Source organism: Glandiceps talaboti, chromosome 2 (genome assembly GCF_964340395.1).
Source record: "Glandiceps talaboti chromosome 2, keGlaTala1.1, whole genome shotgun sequence".
Taxonomy (NCBI): Eukaryota; Metazoa; Hemichordata; class Enteropneusta; family Spengelidae; genus Glandiceps; species Glandiceps talaboti.
The window spans coordinates 4,611,306-4,628,194 of record NC_135550.1 but is presented as its reverse complement, the minus strand read 5'-3'; the positions used below and the strand labels follow the sequence as shown (position 1 = coordinate 4,628,194).

The 16,889-nt window shown below is 37.5% G+C and overlaps 1 protein-coding gene across 1 annotated transcript; it reads right to left on the bottom strand.

Annotated features, from left to right (window-relative positions):
- Nucleotides 1-644: 644 nt before the first annotated feature.
- Nucleotides 645-13,699, bottom strand: LOC144453614 (uncharacterized). The gene is made up of 2 exons (XM_078144938.1): nucleotides 13,075-13,699; nucleotides 645-724 (listed from the first exon to the last, which is right to left on the bottom strand). Exons 1-2 carry the CDS (start codon nucleotides 13,697-13,699, stop codon nucleotides 645-647), a joined length of 705 nt encoding a protein of 234 aa, XP_078001064.1.
- Between the last annotated feature and the right edge of the window lie 3,190 nt (nucleotides 13,700-16,889).

The window sequence follows — 16,889 nt, the reverse complement described above, 5'->3', positions numbered from 1 at the left end:
TAATAGTGTCAGCTGGCTGGCTTTAAATGTTGCATGTGGCAGCTTGTATAGGATATGCTAATGTGTAGCAATGTGTATTGGGCTCATCAACCACGGTAGAACAATTTTTTGGCTAACTCCTCACAAACAGTGGAATCGATCAATGAAATTTTCCATATTGGTCCGTCAACTCACATTCATCCCGAAACGCTCGCTATAGGAATACATATTTTCGATTTTTGGAAGTAGAAATCTACTAATTCTTAGTACCTTAGTGACAATTACTCAAACTTGCCACAATGAACACTGGGAATGCTGGGTAGACATCCTTGTACATGGTACTCTCTAGAATTTCTTCGCAACTTGTATTTTAGTACCCATTACATCTTAATGTCTTTCACATCATATCTTATCTGTGTACCAATACTAATAGTTGCTACATACACACTCTACTTCAGTAGAGTTTAGTAGAGTTCTTTGATAAGGTAGATGTGGCAATTTCTTGTTGGTTCATTTGGTTATACTGATGAGAGCAACCAACTCTCATTTTCTGGTGTTCAGTGCTATTCGCCATCAGTAATCCTCAACATGCTGTTCTCTAAACCTTGGTTCTCATGTAAAACAAGCCCTGTTATTCATTGCTCCTGTCCTTGTCACAAATCTGGTCATCTACAAATACCATTTCCAGTCAAAAACCTCATTCTTCTTCCCAGACTTCTCATCCCAGATGCTTGCTCAGCACTGACTGAAAAATAAAAAAGAATAACATTGTCAGTAATAATCAAAGTACACATTAGTTAGTGTATACTATAGTAACTTTGCTTAGTAACATTTATAAAGTTCTGCAAAGTATCCATTGTAGAATACTTTTAAGTTTATCAACCTGGCTCTTTACTTTTAGATTCTTTATTTACCCTATGCAATCTGAGCTTACAATGTACTTTATTTAGCACTGTAACTCACTTGTCAAACACTGAATGGTAAGGTACATTGTATATAATACAATAACGTGATCCTGAATCGGAGTGGAGATCTCTTGATTAGTTGCATCAAGACAATTTTATCATCAAATGTAAACATCAATATTGAGTCAGATGATGTATTCATCAGAAGAAAAAATAAACATTGGTTTTGCAATAAAATGATAAAAGTGATGCAACACCACTTACAATTTACATTTTACTTCACTAAACATCCTTTGCAAGTAAATTGTTCAGCTCAAATGAGAGAGAAACCTACATTGTAGTTATGTATTAAGAATATATTTTTGATCCTGTTTATACATGATGTGCATGTACAAAATGTATGTATACAGTATATGAGTAAAACTGTTTGGAAGAGTAAGCAGACCATCACCATATCATCTATTTGAGATTACACTATGCACTCAAAAGCCATTTAGAACAAAAAAATGTGGAATATATATAACTGTGGTCGTTCTATGTTACAACGTACAAATGTATGTCTCCGTGACTGGTTCTGCAGTGTTCAAAATATTAGCCAAAACTGTCCGCAATGTTTCTTTGATATTACTGGCACTGGTAAATAATGTTATTTTTCAATATTTTTCTTCATTCAGTTGGAAAGTACTTGTAAACTCTGGGTTGTCACTACCTGTCACTCGGCCGAAAAATACTCGGCTAGTAACTTGTAGTGACAATGACACCTTTGGTTACTCCTATTTTCCTTGGATGAATGAAGAATAATGTAGGTGTAACATCTAATTGCAGTGTTCTCCCTGAACAAGGTAACAGGGGCGCCGCGCCCTCTTGTAAATTCTTGGCGCCCCCTTGTAAGTTTTGACGAAAAAAAAATGAATTGAATATTTTTTCAACAAACGGGGCAAAACGATTTACTTCTCTCGCGGTTTCGCTACGATCTCATGGTCGCCATTTTGGAAAGTCAAATATCTCGGTAAAGAGGCTACTGTCACTGATGTCAAACTTCGTGCGAATCACATTCACGCATACACTTTCTTCAAACTTGTCATTCATTCTATAGCTTTCAAACAGTCAACATGTCTTTCCTCCGTCATTTAGCTCAATGAAGATCAGGAGGTACACGGAATATTTTACACGTCGGCCCTTTTCACTGGGCGAACTTGAACTCAGATCGTGGGATTGTTTGCATGTAAACACACACTGTCTCGAGTTTACGGTACAAAAACAAAATGAAATGCGAAACTTTGAAAGGCTTGTGTTGTTCACCGACACTACTTAGATGATACTAAATAATATGTCACTAAAATGAACAAAATGGTACATTCTAGTTCCTTAACTATTTATTGAATTGTAATCGAAACGAAAATGGGCTAATATTTTCGTACCCATCGAACCACGATCGAACTTACGGACATATCGGGTGAGATGCGATGGCCTCAACACAGATAAACACGTGGTGTCAATGTGGGCGATTCCATTGTTCATGGATAGGTGGGCCGTGACAAAAGTCTCGGAACGGTCTGTTTTTACGTGTACACTAAATGTACTGCAAAATCTATGGTTTTCTGAGTCGCTGTGTCTATGAATTGCTTCTCTTAATATAAAAACACGCAAGTAAGATTTTCCATGGCTACGTCAGTATTGAAGTTGAACGCTAAGTTCCCCTCTGTCCCTTCCCTTTAGTTTAATAGTTCGGACGTTGCATGTGTCGTCATAGTACAATCTTTGACCTTTCAAAATCTTAGTGAGTCGTCGTAGCAGAAAGTTTTGTCGGATACCTGTCCCACTTGAAAACTATGTATTCCGATTCGTTTTATTTCATTTTCTTTTGATTGACTTCATTACCACCCATAGTGACACGAAGCGGTTTCGCCATCTATCAAAAAAGACCTGTGCTAACTGAAACTGCCATGCCGTATTGTCACCGACTATTTTTGTTTTCGTAAAAAAAACTGAACAGTCATGCTGAAGAGAACTATATCATGGCTAGGCATGTCTTACAGTGTGAGTTTTTTTTGACGTGGGAGCGTGACGTATTGAGTGTCCATTTGAACATGTGCAGCTGTGTTTGGCATGTACTATTAATTTTCCAGTTAGACACAACAATGGCAACAAAAATTGCAACATTAGTGTTGCGTCTTTTTTTACATTGACTGTAACAGGGCCAGAGTACAAGTTCGTTAGTGGTCTATAATAATATTATGTATCAAAATAAAAACAATCGACTCTCACTCAGTATAGTACGATCGTCAGTCGAGGGGTATGGCAAATGTAACAAAAAATAATTTCCATTGCGTACGGTATAATACGCATGGTTTTGCGTCACCGCAAATACTGGTCCGTCATTCTGAGCAGTTCTCAAGTCCGGGAATTAAATTATAAATTTAATGAGAAGTCAACTAGAAAACAGTACATTTAGACGAATTGAATCACTATGGGAATATCAATAGATGGACCAAATCTGACACTGTTTACTTTGAACAAGCAGTCACCAATGGGGAAATTACAAAGACAGGAGAATTCTCACAGAAGTGAGACAAGTTACTCAGCTGTTATGCATAAAGGCAAAGTTACTGTATCTTCACCCTTATGTGTTTGACTTTTGTTTGTTTTGGTAGTGGTATGGTGATGATGCAATGAAGCTCTTGAAAATGGATTTCGTTTTGTAGTAAACACTACAACTGTCCTGAAACATCTTGAAATTTGCTGCAATTTTTTACAGAAAGTTGAAGATTTTGTTTTGTTACACTCTTTCAGCATTTGTGTTAAAAAGAGCTATTTGAGTAACTATTTAGGACAAACTATTAAAAAAACTTTTTTTGACACAGGTAAATTTGGCTAAATTCTGTCACTATTTAAACATTAAGATATCAAAACTCACTTTGACACTTCAGTTGTGTTGAAATTCACATGATTAAAGTGGGTTAAAATGGCTAAATAAAGTGCCACCAAAAGCCACCATTTCAAGATGCAAATTGCAAAATCTCCTAGGCAGGAGGGGGGACACCCCCTTCCTGACCACCCCCAGCGTGCGCAACGCGCACGCAGTGCTTCGCTCCGCTCAGCAACAATTCCCCCCTCTTGTGGCAAAATCCTGGGGAGAACACTGAATTGTACATGTTACATATCCCTAAAACAGTAAAAATCTATTTACACCAAGTCTTCATAGCACACACAGTCCCCTCCCCCTTGTGAAATGACTTTGGATGGAGACATGATTTAACCCTCTTCCTGCCAAGCCTCTCCATCCGTTAAGTGGTTACAAATGTAAGTCAAGGAAATAGTTGATTGGGAAACTGCCAGCGTTAGGCTTTTTCCCCACGTTAATGTCACTCTGGCAGGGTCACCAACTCAACACGAGAAAAATAGTCACTTGTGGGAGGGAAAATCCTTTGGGGAAGGGGGAATATTTTCATGTATCAAAGATATTCCTCGCCTTGACTGTTTATTGCTAGCTAGCTAGAACGGTGGGGTCATGGGTGCCAGTTCAGATGTACATGTAAAGGAGGCGATCAGAATAAAAATGTAAACATGTACCACGAAGGTCAACCCAGGCAAAAATAACGAAGAAATAGCAATGAATGATTAGCCAACATCTACATCGGATTTTAATCAGTTTGAATGTCAACATGCAATTTACCGAACTCTAAACAATTGAATCTGATTGCATATTGGGACAACTGATCACGTATTGACGAAAATTAAAGGATATCGGGCCCAATACATGTACACGAAAACCCTCTGGGGAGAACACTGGATCAGATCTGGTGCTGACAATCAGCTGTTCCCCTAACAGATTTGGATGTATATTCAAATGAGCATTTCAATACGTATTTGTATCTCTCTCTACATGTACTTGAAAGTGTTGCATTTCAAGTAAGTTTTGTGAGTCCATAGATTTATTTTGTGTTGTTTCCAAAATAACTCTTCTTTTGAATGTTCAGTCTTAGTGTTGTTGTAAAATTCTTGTAATGTTTTGCCTATATCAAAGATTTTGTATCAAAAGGTTTTTGTGTGATAAAAATGTGTACATTATCTTGTCTGCATACCATTCACCAGGTTACACCCCCATTGAAAATGGTCTGCTCCAAGCCTAATTAAAAACATAATTTGCATAAAATACATGTACTTACTTCAAAAGTCGCTGAAAATCCAAAGAGGTAAGGGGCGCCGTCAAAAGATCGATGTTTACAAAAAAACTTAATTGCTTTAGTTTGGGGGTGGGGGGGTTTTGGCCAAAATAATTTCTCAACCGTCAAAAACGATTTAACGCCATACTTGGCAAATTTAGTACGATTTCAAGGCTGCTTTTACCTAAAACACTGCGTACAGTCGGTCCGATTTATCAGCGGTACGCGGTTCAGCTTTCAAATTTGCTGCAAAATAGGTATTTGGGAACGAGGTGGGTATCCGGAATGTGCGTACGCACATTTCATCAGTTGGCGTCGTCGAGACACGAAGGGTTCGTACAACTTTCTGGTCCATATATGTTCTCCTCACACAATTTATAAATGCCCTTCGAACGACATTCAGAAACTAACGAACAAGATTTGGGAGTTAAATATCAAAAAACAACAGGGCAAATCCCGGGCCGGTGTACAGGAAAGCGCAACGAAGTTGTGGCATGCCAAATACAAAAATGACCGACGGTCATTAGCCGAGTTCATGTCCCAGGAGGTCGAGTCGAAACAATCTATTTTGAAATACATTAAAAAATATGTTTGAAAGTTAACGAAGTCACAGTGTGTACGTGATCAGAGCCGATCATTCAATCGTAGTGGTAAATTTTAAAGGACCTTCACGATAATTGATTTCAATAGACTATGTGGATAGGACGCGTGACGTTGCCATAATCCACCTACGCGAAGGTTCTAAGTTAGGCCATAAGTTATAACGTGAAACTAATACGAATATTCGTATTATTATATTCGAATGTAAATCCGGAAATTACCGATGAGATGTCATGTTTGATGTGACCTCTCAACTTGGACTAAATTGTCGTAGATAGCGTGGTATTGCGAATGTTTATTTCTACACTCGCAACAAGTTGATCGTTCGACTGATGTTGATTCAATCCTTCGTGAAAATCAAAAGTTCGATCGCCTGAAATAATTATTCTGCAATAGTTTAGCAATTTCAAACAGATTTTAGATGTTTGTAGATGATTGATAGTTGGAACATGCATGTGAAAGCCGTGGCCGCCGTGTCAACGTGTTCATCACTGTCGTGGTGCGATGCGATGTCACAGTCAAAATCAACGGAAACGTGCGAATATATACGACTGGACAGAAACAACTTGAAGGCTAAAAAGCATGAGAGCTGGTAAATACAATTTCTAGTTGAAACTATGTTTTGCAGAGACAGTTAATGTTTTACACAGGGTTTTACAGTTTGAATTGCAATGTTACTACATATAGTTCTTTACTCCAGTGAAAATGGTTACATCCGATCTAATCTTTGGAATGGCCTTTAATGGGAAGTGGTATCCTGCTGTTTGCAAAACATCTTGTCAAGTTTTATGAACCAAATCTATCTGTACAATCAATTTAGTCGAACTAGTTAACAAAGGCGATTCCTACACTTTCCCGATCGGCCCTGTATTTTTCAGTTAAACAAAAATCATCCGATCAAAGTGTTGCTGATGAGCCTACACCCAGTCACGAAATGTCTCCCATTTCAAAAAAGAAAGTGAAACCAGACATACCAGTATTAGTAATCAATGTGACTTGACGTGTAAATTTAGTGTTGTTGTGTTCTGTTGGTTTTCAATAAAAGTATTTTTCTGAGTTAAAATGGTTTTCTATTTTATTTATAATTCAGTATTATATTGATACGTTGTTTGAAAGTGGAAGTATACAGTATGAGTCTGAAACGATTTTCAATTTTAGGTCAGTTAAGTTAGATGGGGGGGTGGGGGGGTCTGGGACCTAACTTAAGCAATTAAGTTAGATATATTATATTGAACTTTTGATGTTGCCCCTAACTCTTGCATTCCAAATCCCAACAGTCCTCATTCCCTTATATAGCTTATGTGGTCAGACAAGCATTGATACAACCATTATGCACAGTCCATATTCACTGCAAGTAGAACCTCACGATGGTCGATGGCTGGCTCGCTCGGTCAAGAGTCAGATCTGACCAGCCACACAAAGCGATCATGGCAGGTCGCGGGTCGATATTCTGTCCCATGAGGTTTGAGTGAGGCCCAAATAGTATCCAGTTATGGTTCATAATCGTGGTCATAGAAGTGGCTGGTTGTTTCTCCGTGAAATCTGCTCAAACTTGAGGTAAAACAGGCCAGGCACAACACAACTTGGAAAATGCACCAGTATTTGAAATGACGCGGTACGATACGAATTGCATTATGGGGACTATACCATTATGTGAAGGGGGTGAATAGAATGAAAAGTGACTTTGAAGCTTAATACGTGACTTTGTTATTATACTGAGTCTGCACTTGACCATAACATCTTTAATTGTTCACCTTGTCATGTTTCTGTTTAGGATTTATACATTCTTTTTTGCATGTTGTTCAAAAAATAACCATATGGCCAAGTAACCCCCTGGCCAAGGAGTGATGTACGAAAACAACCACATGAATGCTAAGAAAACATGATTTTATTATTTACCAACACCTAAACAGAAGTTCCTGAAATAAAGATATCTTGTTTTCCATTTGTTAGGTCGTTACGACTGTGTACTTGACAAACGCACACGTCAACCAATTTCTTACGACTTGGATGATAAGCACACGCGTTTACACTTATTGTAGCTTAGACAGACATTACTTCATTTACTTGTGCCTGCAACTCTCGGTTTTGAAACATCCGACATAGCTTTGAAGCAAATTCTAGGCTTTTTGAAATGAATAAAAGTTATTTCAATAACTGCTAAAGCAAACGATCTATTTCTGGTCTCTTTTGCTGTATCTGGTAACGGCCAATGACAATGTTAACTTTGTTCGTACTCGAAAACCGTACGTAAAACTGGGCTGCATCTTTTTCTAATTCTCTGTTTCTTTTTCACATTTGCGTGCAGTCTATCCCGTACCGTTTCCCTACATACATACATACATACATACATACATACATACATACATACACACACACACACACACACACACACACACACACAAGTCCGCAACCTTAGCGAAGTAAACGTGTTTGGAAACAAAATATCCGACATATCCACCGAGATATACGGCAACCGATGCCGTGTTTCGCTGAATCTATCCAACAAAAAGTTGGTCAGATTACCGACATCGCTATGTTAGATCTAGGTAAGCTTGTTGATCTGAATTTAAGAGGGAACAACCTGCGAGAGTCACCTAGGATAGGGAAGTTTGCGAGAAGGGTATCCAAGTAGTCCGTGGATTCCAGACGAAGCAGCGACGACATACATCGCCGAAAAACTGTCCCGCCTCCACACGACCCCTTACCACGACAGGTAACAAATTATCCACTTAGACGGGATTTGTTTGTTACTGTGTGTAATGATAACTTCACATCAAGGGAACCTAGACCTGGTTTTATAAGAGACAGAGGTATACATTTCTACTCATTTAAAAAATAAATAAATAAATAAATACATTTTCATAGAAAATCAAAACCTTTCAGCGAAAGTTCTGAGAATGGAAAACTCGCTCAAAATGTTTCATTACATGACGTTACATTTGGTAACAGATGTATTTACTGTCACGTGAGTTTTTTCTGGATACACAAGCACAAAGTCAGATACACACACATACATGCATACATACATACATACATACATACATACATACATACATACATACATACATACACACACACATACACCCACAGTTATACAGTCCGAATAAAAAATTACAATCCGACGTTTCGAATCAAAATTCTTTATCAAGGCACGATATACAGCAGGTAACAACCCGACTATACATGGAAAAGAACGACACCACGCGAGTATTTATCAACGGTAGGGTACGACAAAAATATTTAAAAGTATGCGCACCAAAAAGAAGTTCCCTTTAGAGCACGCTTGAAAGATAGAATAAGCGTAGTTAGATATTAGGGAATGATGTAAATAATCTAATAATTCCATGGGGATCCAGAGTTCCAAAACGAAAAATAATTTCCTCCTCCTCCTTCAACATCAATCGATCCTTGTCACCTGAAACCTTACAAATTCCTGAAGTAGACATTTGATACATTATGATCGTTGGTAATAATATGCATAGATACGGGATAGTTACGATTCATTTGTCTGGTAAGACGGAGATATATAAATCATACAAAAATGACATACAGAAATAAAGTGAATACAACATTTAGCCAACTGCTGGAGGACTGTTTACATCAATAAGAAATTTTCCGAGGGGAAGTTTATCATCAGAGGCCAAAATGTGCAAAAACAACATGTGCCACATCGAGTACGACTGCATGGAAATGAACCAGCATTAACTTCCAATCTATGTATGGACCACCGTATCGCTAAGATTGGTATCACGACGCCAAGCTGTTAAAGGTGCTTCACGAAATAATGAATTGGTTAACCTACTAGAACGTAAGATATTAAAATGCGTGTATAGTATGTTCTTAACTGTAGTGGAAAAGGGATGGTATTGTTAGAGCCAATATGGGACGATTGGTATTACTCTTGTGATCATATGATTTGATACAAGCTTCCCTAGACAAAAATGACCCCTTTTGTAAAGTCGCATTGGTAACCGACACTGGATAACCACGTTGGTGAAAGTACGTGCAAAATTCAGTAGATCTTTCCCTGAAATCCAAATCGCTACTACAAATACGACGTAAACGAAGTAATTGTGAATAGGGAATGCAGTCTTACACTTATTAGGATGTGCTGAACCATACTGCAAATATATTGGTGGAGGGTCTGTGGTAGGTTTAGTATAAACAGATATATATAGATTCACCATCATACATACATACATACATACATACATACATACAAATTATTTTATAAGTTAAAATCCAAAATAAATACCCAATCCCCATCCCACTTGAAGTTGTTTGGCGTTTCAAATATCTATTCGAACTTCAAAGCAACGATCATAATCAGAGAGTTGTTTCGCGAAACCAAGGAATCGTTGAGTTGTGTAAACTGTTATCAGCTGATCAAACAAATGAATTACAGAGACTTTATTTACCACTCCTTAAAAATCAGGACAGAAGCAAATAATATAATGGAACTATAACATATTTTGGTAAGTTTGTAATTGTATGTTTGGCCTAGGGACTCTGACTGCAATAAAGTGACTATGTGGAATTGTAATAGTACATGCTTGCTGTATGACGAACACGGGGTCACTGAATGTACAAAAAACCTTTCAATGACCCAAAACGCAATGTCATCAATTGTGTAGGGCACCATCAAAACTTGCATATGCAAGATATTCGGTTTTTGTAAGTTAGTTTGTATGTGTATTGTGTGTGTGTGTGTGTGTGTGTGTGTGTGTGCGCGCGCGCGTGTGTATGTGTGTGTGTGTGTGTGTGTGTGTGTGTGTGTTTGTTTCTTTTTTGTTTGTTCGTTTGCTTGTTTACATGCTGTTTTTTTCCGTCAGCGGTGAGCCGTTTTACTTTCTCTTTAATGAAATCAATCTCAGGCATATGCAGACGTGACATCACTGTTTACCATCTAAGTTCACGGGAATTCTAGAGAGAAACGGTGTCCGATACCGTACCACCATGGTCTCCCCATATTTCCTTTAAACTAGACTGCACTTAAAACTGCAACACTGTATCTGTTTTTCTATGTATAAGTTAACCGCAAGTTGTATGTATCCAGGACGGCAGCAGAGTATGCATGGCCGCGAGGCAGGCGATCGAACGTTTTACTCCAATGTTAATGATAATAATATATAACAGTTTGATATACATTGTACTGTAGAGAAAAAGACTGAAAAATAGTTGGTCAAGCAACTAATCGAGTTCAGTTTTCATTTGTTTTAATTCACCATCACATCCATTAATCAATACGAGACGCTGATGAGAAGTCACAGGTTGAAGTTTTCGTCTTTTCGGCTAAGGTGTATTGCTTGTATCTAAGTTTTTTTCAACGAAACTAACATTATGATGGAAAATTTTATCAGTCGCACAATGTGTACAGGATATCGCGATCAAGTGATGAAAGCCATAATGAGCTGACAGCTGGCCTTTTGATATTTCATTGTTGTACTGTTCTATACAATGTATATGCAAATCAAAACTTTGTTTTTAACCGGGCATAGTTTTAACCATTGACGGTGATTTAACTCTTTGCAAAAGTCCGAAAGCTGTGGAGGAAAATGACACAGACGTCTGCATGATACATATAGAACATTGTAAAATGAAACGAAAACGATGTTTGGTGTGGGATATAAAAACCTTTTTTGCACATCACAGAACACTAAAATATCAAATGCAAACGGATGTTTTGAGTAAGTTTTGTCATAGGTTGGAGGCGATCACATGTACAGTATTTACATTTTGATCACAGACTATCTGTGATTTGTCAAGTCGTCCACAACATTGCCGAGTAGTGCCGATTGGTACGCTTCCACGGCCGTATAACACCAAGAAACGGTTTCTTATAATTGTCTGTGATAATACATAGTCTAGCTGCGAGACATTCGGACATTCCTCTTACTTCCGATACGACAAGCGTCTCGTATCGGAAGAAAGGGCCTAGCAGCAATAGACTAACGGTGAAAAGAGAACAACTCCACACTCAGAGACATTCGACAATGGTGGCACGTACGTATACGTAACAAATACGTAAAATATACAGTGTGCAAAACAAGTCTGGAAGCTGGAACAAAAGACTTAAGTGTACGCTTAGTCTACGGAACTGTATATTTCGGCAGACTTAATGTCTAGTATACTGTTCGTATACTTCAGTACACGAAGCGCATACGTGAGATCTGCAGATACAGTAAATTTACGTAGATTCATGTCTATTCAACTTTTTGCCCAGTGAAAGTCACCGGTATGTTAGAGAACTTTAGGTGGTCATACCTAGTGTATAATAGTAACTGGAATCTGATGAGATGTGGTGATTTGTAGTGTCAATAGCATGATGAGTAGAACAATTTAGATTAACTTCATTTATAAACTATCTATGAAAATTACCATTACGAAACCTTCAAGTTCACTTTTGCCCCAAACTGCAATATAAGTGAAGCATTGATTGTGAAACAGCCAAGCATTTACATGACATGTTCTGTAACTAGTGTGGTAGCTAGGTAATACCGGTACATGTACAATGTTTATGAATATGTATAGTTAGGTTTGAACTAATAAGTAATGTTAAAGAATTCATGTAAGAAACAGGGACAAGAACAAATATTGACATGTACCACATTTCAGACAAGGCTATATGCCATTGTAGAAAGGATTTTTTTCTTCCATCACAATCTAAAACACAATGACCCCCCCCCCCTTCCACAATTTTCAAAACAGCATGACCCCCCCTACTGCCAATTTCAAAAACAGGGTGACCCCCCTACCAATCCACCGCCCCCCCCCCCCACCAGGCCGAAGAAACTGACCGGTCCCTAAACGTTAGATCGCAGAGACATCGCGACGTACGTGTTAACCATGCGCGCATTTGCATTAATATGAACATTTGACCATTAGTGTACTTCGCCCAAGTTGACCTGAGTGTGCATGGAATTTTATTGAAGAAAATTAACCAACGGAGACAGTGCAAGAGATCGGTAAGTGTCACTAGACATTTATTTTCTTACAATTAAGATTTTGTTTTGTGGATAACTTTTTCGTTGTGGAAAATTGATATTACCGCTGTTACGGAAGCGAAATTGTGGGATTTTGAACTACAGTCCAGAAAGACTACACATGACACAATGTCAACACATGGTGTAAATATGGACGCGTCCACTGTTCAATGATATGATATGATATGTGTTTTATTGTCATATATATACTGATACATATATAATGAAATGTGCATTGATTTTGCGTGTAATGAAAAATTTACAAAAACAATATTCTGTAGAGGACTCCTAACACGAAATTGATGCGTCAATAGAGAACTTAAATTGATTCATTAAGAGTGCGGACTGCAGTTGGGTAAAAGCTAAACAATGTGCGATTAGAACCTGATTTGATAGAACGGTACCGCTCGCCTGAGCGCATAAGTTGGAATAAATTACGTGCTGGATGGAAATCGTCTTTTACAATTGACTGAGCTCTTTTCTTTACTTGAGCGTTGTACAACTCATTAAGAGAAGGAAGTTGGCATCCAATGATGCTACTGGCATTGTTAACGATTCGATTGAGACGTTTCCGGTCATCAACTGTGGCATTGCCCCTCCAAACGATGATTGACAGTGTCAGGACACTCTCAACCACCGCTCGGTAGAACTTAATCAACAGTCCCTGGCTGACACGGAAACTTCTCAATCGTCTTAAGAAAAACAATCTTTTCTGTGCTTTCTTCACAATATGATCAGTATTGATTTCCCATTTCAGATCGGCTGAGAGGTAAACACCGAGAAACTTAAAATACTGCACTATTTCAACCTCTGAGTTGTTGATGACTAGAGGAACAATATCAGATGGATTCCTACGAAAGTCCACAATAATCTCTTTGGTCTTTTTGACATTCAGTTCAAGATTGTTTTCAGAGCACCATGTTATGATAGAGTTCACTTCATTACGATATGATGTTTCATCGTTTTTGATTAATCCGCCCACGGTGGTGTCATCAGCAAATTTGATGATAAAATTATTATCAGACACAGTAACACAATCATGGGTAAATAATGAGTATAACATCGGCGACAAATTACAACCTTGAGGTGTACCAGTATTAAGAACTAGAGATTTCGAATAATTATTTCCAATTTTAACAACTTGTGATCGATCTAATAAAAAATGTAACACCCATTTACAAATACTAGCAGTAAGTCCCAGCGATATTAGTTTGTCATATAATCTAAAGGGTGAAATTGTATTGAAAGCTGAGCTGTAATCGATGAATAAAAGTCTGGAATAGTTAGGTATTATATATATGGTGGATGGGACATGACAAAGTATTGGAAATGACTGTGTTTTACTTGTACATGTACTCCAAGGTCTATGGTTTTCAAAATCACTACAAGACAGTCTATACTTTGCTTCTTTTAAGAAAAAATACGGAAGTCGGATTTCCGATGTCAACGTACGTCAGTATCAAACGCTAAGTTCCCCTTTTAGCCACCCCTTGTAGTAGTACTGTGTGTCGTACAATCTATGACCCGAGTGTATGACCTTTCATATCTTAGCAAAGTAGCGAGCCCCACGGACTCGTCCCAGCAGAAACTTTGGTCGGATAATGATTATCCACGAGCTCCTTGAAAACTAAGTACTCACTTCATTTCATTCTCGTTTGATTGGGTTCATTACCATCCACATAGTGACATGAGACGAAGCAGTTTTGTCTTCTTAAAAAAAAAGACGGCCCATGCTCTGTGGCGTGTTTTCTATACGGTTTCACGTTGATCGATCATGGGCACACACGTACACTTGGGAAAATCCGATAAATTGATCGGGGAACCTCAGGACCATTTACCGGTTTACCGGCCTTTAAAAACACTGATTATGTTCATCTTTACAGGTGGTAGACTTGGTATATCATGCTGTAGGTCATCATAGCTGACAGATGATGATACTTTTCTTTACAATGGGGAAGAAGTCTCAATGGAAATTGTTGACCCCATAAGAGACGAGGCGCAACTTACCATTGGTGAATTTTACTATTCTATTTTCTGTGTTTATCATTCATTTATTGTACTTGTTGTATTTTCAGAACTTGTTGGCATTTTAAAAGTGATATTCAATAAATTGTTGTGTAATGAAGCTCATATTTGTCATGTATATGTATGTTACTGATTGCATAAAGAAAATAAAAAAACATGTTTAGCTCTTCAGTGGCAGAGAAACAATTGAATTCATACATAAACCCCTTACACATATTCTGTGATTATCTATTGTATGGAGCACTCATTGTCCCTGAAAATCACAGATTCATAGACAGCAAGGGGTAGTTACTAGACAGTGACGATGTATACAAACATTAATTATAGACATGAGGCACACAGGATGTAGTGTTCCTTCATAGAAACCAAACTAATTTGTAAAAGTTATACTCAACTGCTAGCAAATAAAATTTAATAATAATATATTGCTAGAGTTAAAGTATGGGTCAAATAAATCCCTGTGAACTGTTTTTCCAATACAAGTTTTTTTTTGGACAACGGATTAGAACTCATTTTACAACGATGTTTGGAGGCTTAAGATGTAAAGTAGTCCCGGGTGAATTTGAGGTTATGTATCTTCAGTTTGAGCACTGTTGACATAAGAAGAGATTTGTTTGGCCATAAATGGGTAAATGACTGATATGCATATTATCATAAGGTTGTGACATTGCCTGAGTATATATGAATTTGGCCAATTCAAACATCTAATTGGTGGGGTCGCAAACATCATTTTTTTACCGGACTGGTTTTCTAATGCAAGTTTTTCTCTTATAGTCCATGAGCCAGACCCTGATTTTTGGCCAATTGGTACCAAAATGAGGTACCAAATGAAACATTACTTTTCTAAAACTATTTTTTTCTGTAGATTTCAAAATGCTTGGTGGACATCTGTATTTGGTGCTTTCTAGTAGTAATCTTCATTTAAATTTACATAACACATAATAAAAAAATCAATAATCTGATGGTGGTTTGGAGATGACAATTCAAATTTGAAACAGTTTATGTAATCCAACATTCATAAAATATTGAAATAATTAAATTAAATCAAATTATGACTGAGATAACATTGTTTGACATCTTTAAATATATAATTTGCATATCAATTACCTCATTTGCATATGTTTATCCATACAACAATTTTCTTTTAACACACGGTTATTGGAATTAACAGAAATTTTGGCATTTATTCTTTACACAATGCTTGAAAACAATGTCTTTAGAAATAATTGGTATCTTAGTTGTCTCCTGATAAATGATTGTGCCAGCCATAAAAACTTATGAAGGGTTATTAAGAGAAATGTTTGAGGATGACATGATCAGTTTTGACACAAAAAAACAAACTATCTAGAAATCTTTTGGTATGGGTTATCCTCTATCTAGTGCTCATGATATACATGTTATGCTAATGTTTAATACATTATCATATATGCCTGTTTCCCCCCCCCCAAAAAAAATGTACTTGTTTGATTATGTAACTATTACCCACAATGCAATACGGCATGTTTTCAAGGCAAGGGAATTCACCGATTCCTTTACTTTCCCATATACATGTAGTTGATAGTGTTCGGCGGCCATATTGGATTATAAAATAACTAAATTTTAATATCATTTTGCAAGCATTTATACTGTTAAATCTGGCTTTTCTTATTGTCATTGAGATCTGAGTTTGAAGTTTCTTGAACAAAGTGAGAGTAACAGTTTTAAAGACTTTATTTCCTAGGCATATTAGGTTCATCTTCATCCTCTTTGGCATCACTGATACCCTGTGCTGAATCTTCTTCATCACTCTCAATCATACTTTTGCAATCTTGGAGGCGGCATTCCTATGTACAATTTAGTCTATTTGGTATACGATGGCAAGTTTGAAGTGCACAGGTATGCTGAAATCCACAATAAATGAATCCCAAGAGGACTTCAGGTGCTGGAGGACCTGTCTACCTTTTGCTATTCAGCTTTCCATTTCTATTTATCCAACCATTGTTTGTGCAGATGGAACATCAGGAGCTGCATCTAAATGAATCGTCTCCAAAGTAGTTTGCTCAAAGAGCATGTTGGTAGAGACAGTCATGTACTGTCTTCACAGTTGTCCAGGCTCTCATATTCCTTTGTTTGCACACTATAAGATTGTGTTTAAACAAATTAAGGGCGCCTTCAGTAATTAAAAGGTGGGGAGGGCCTCAAGCACTTTATGCTTAAAAGTATCCCTACCTCACTGTCTTTTTTGAAAA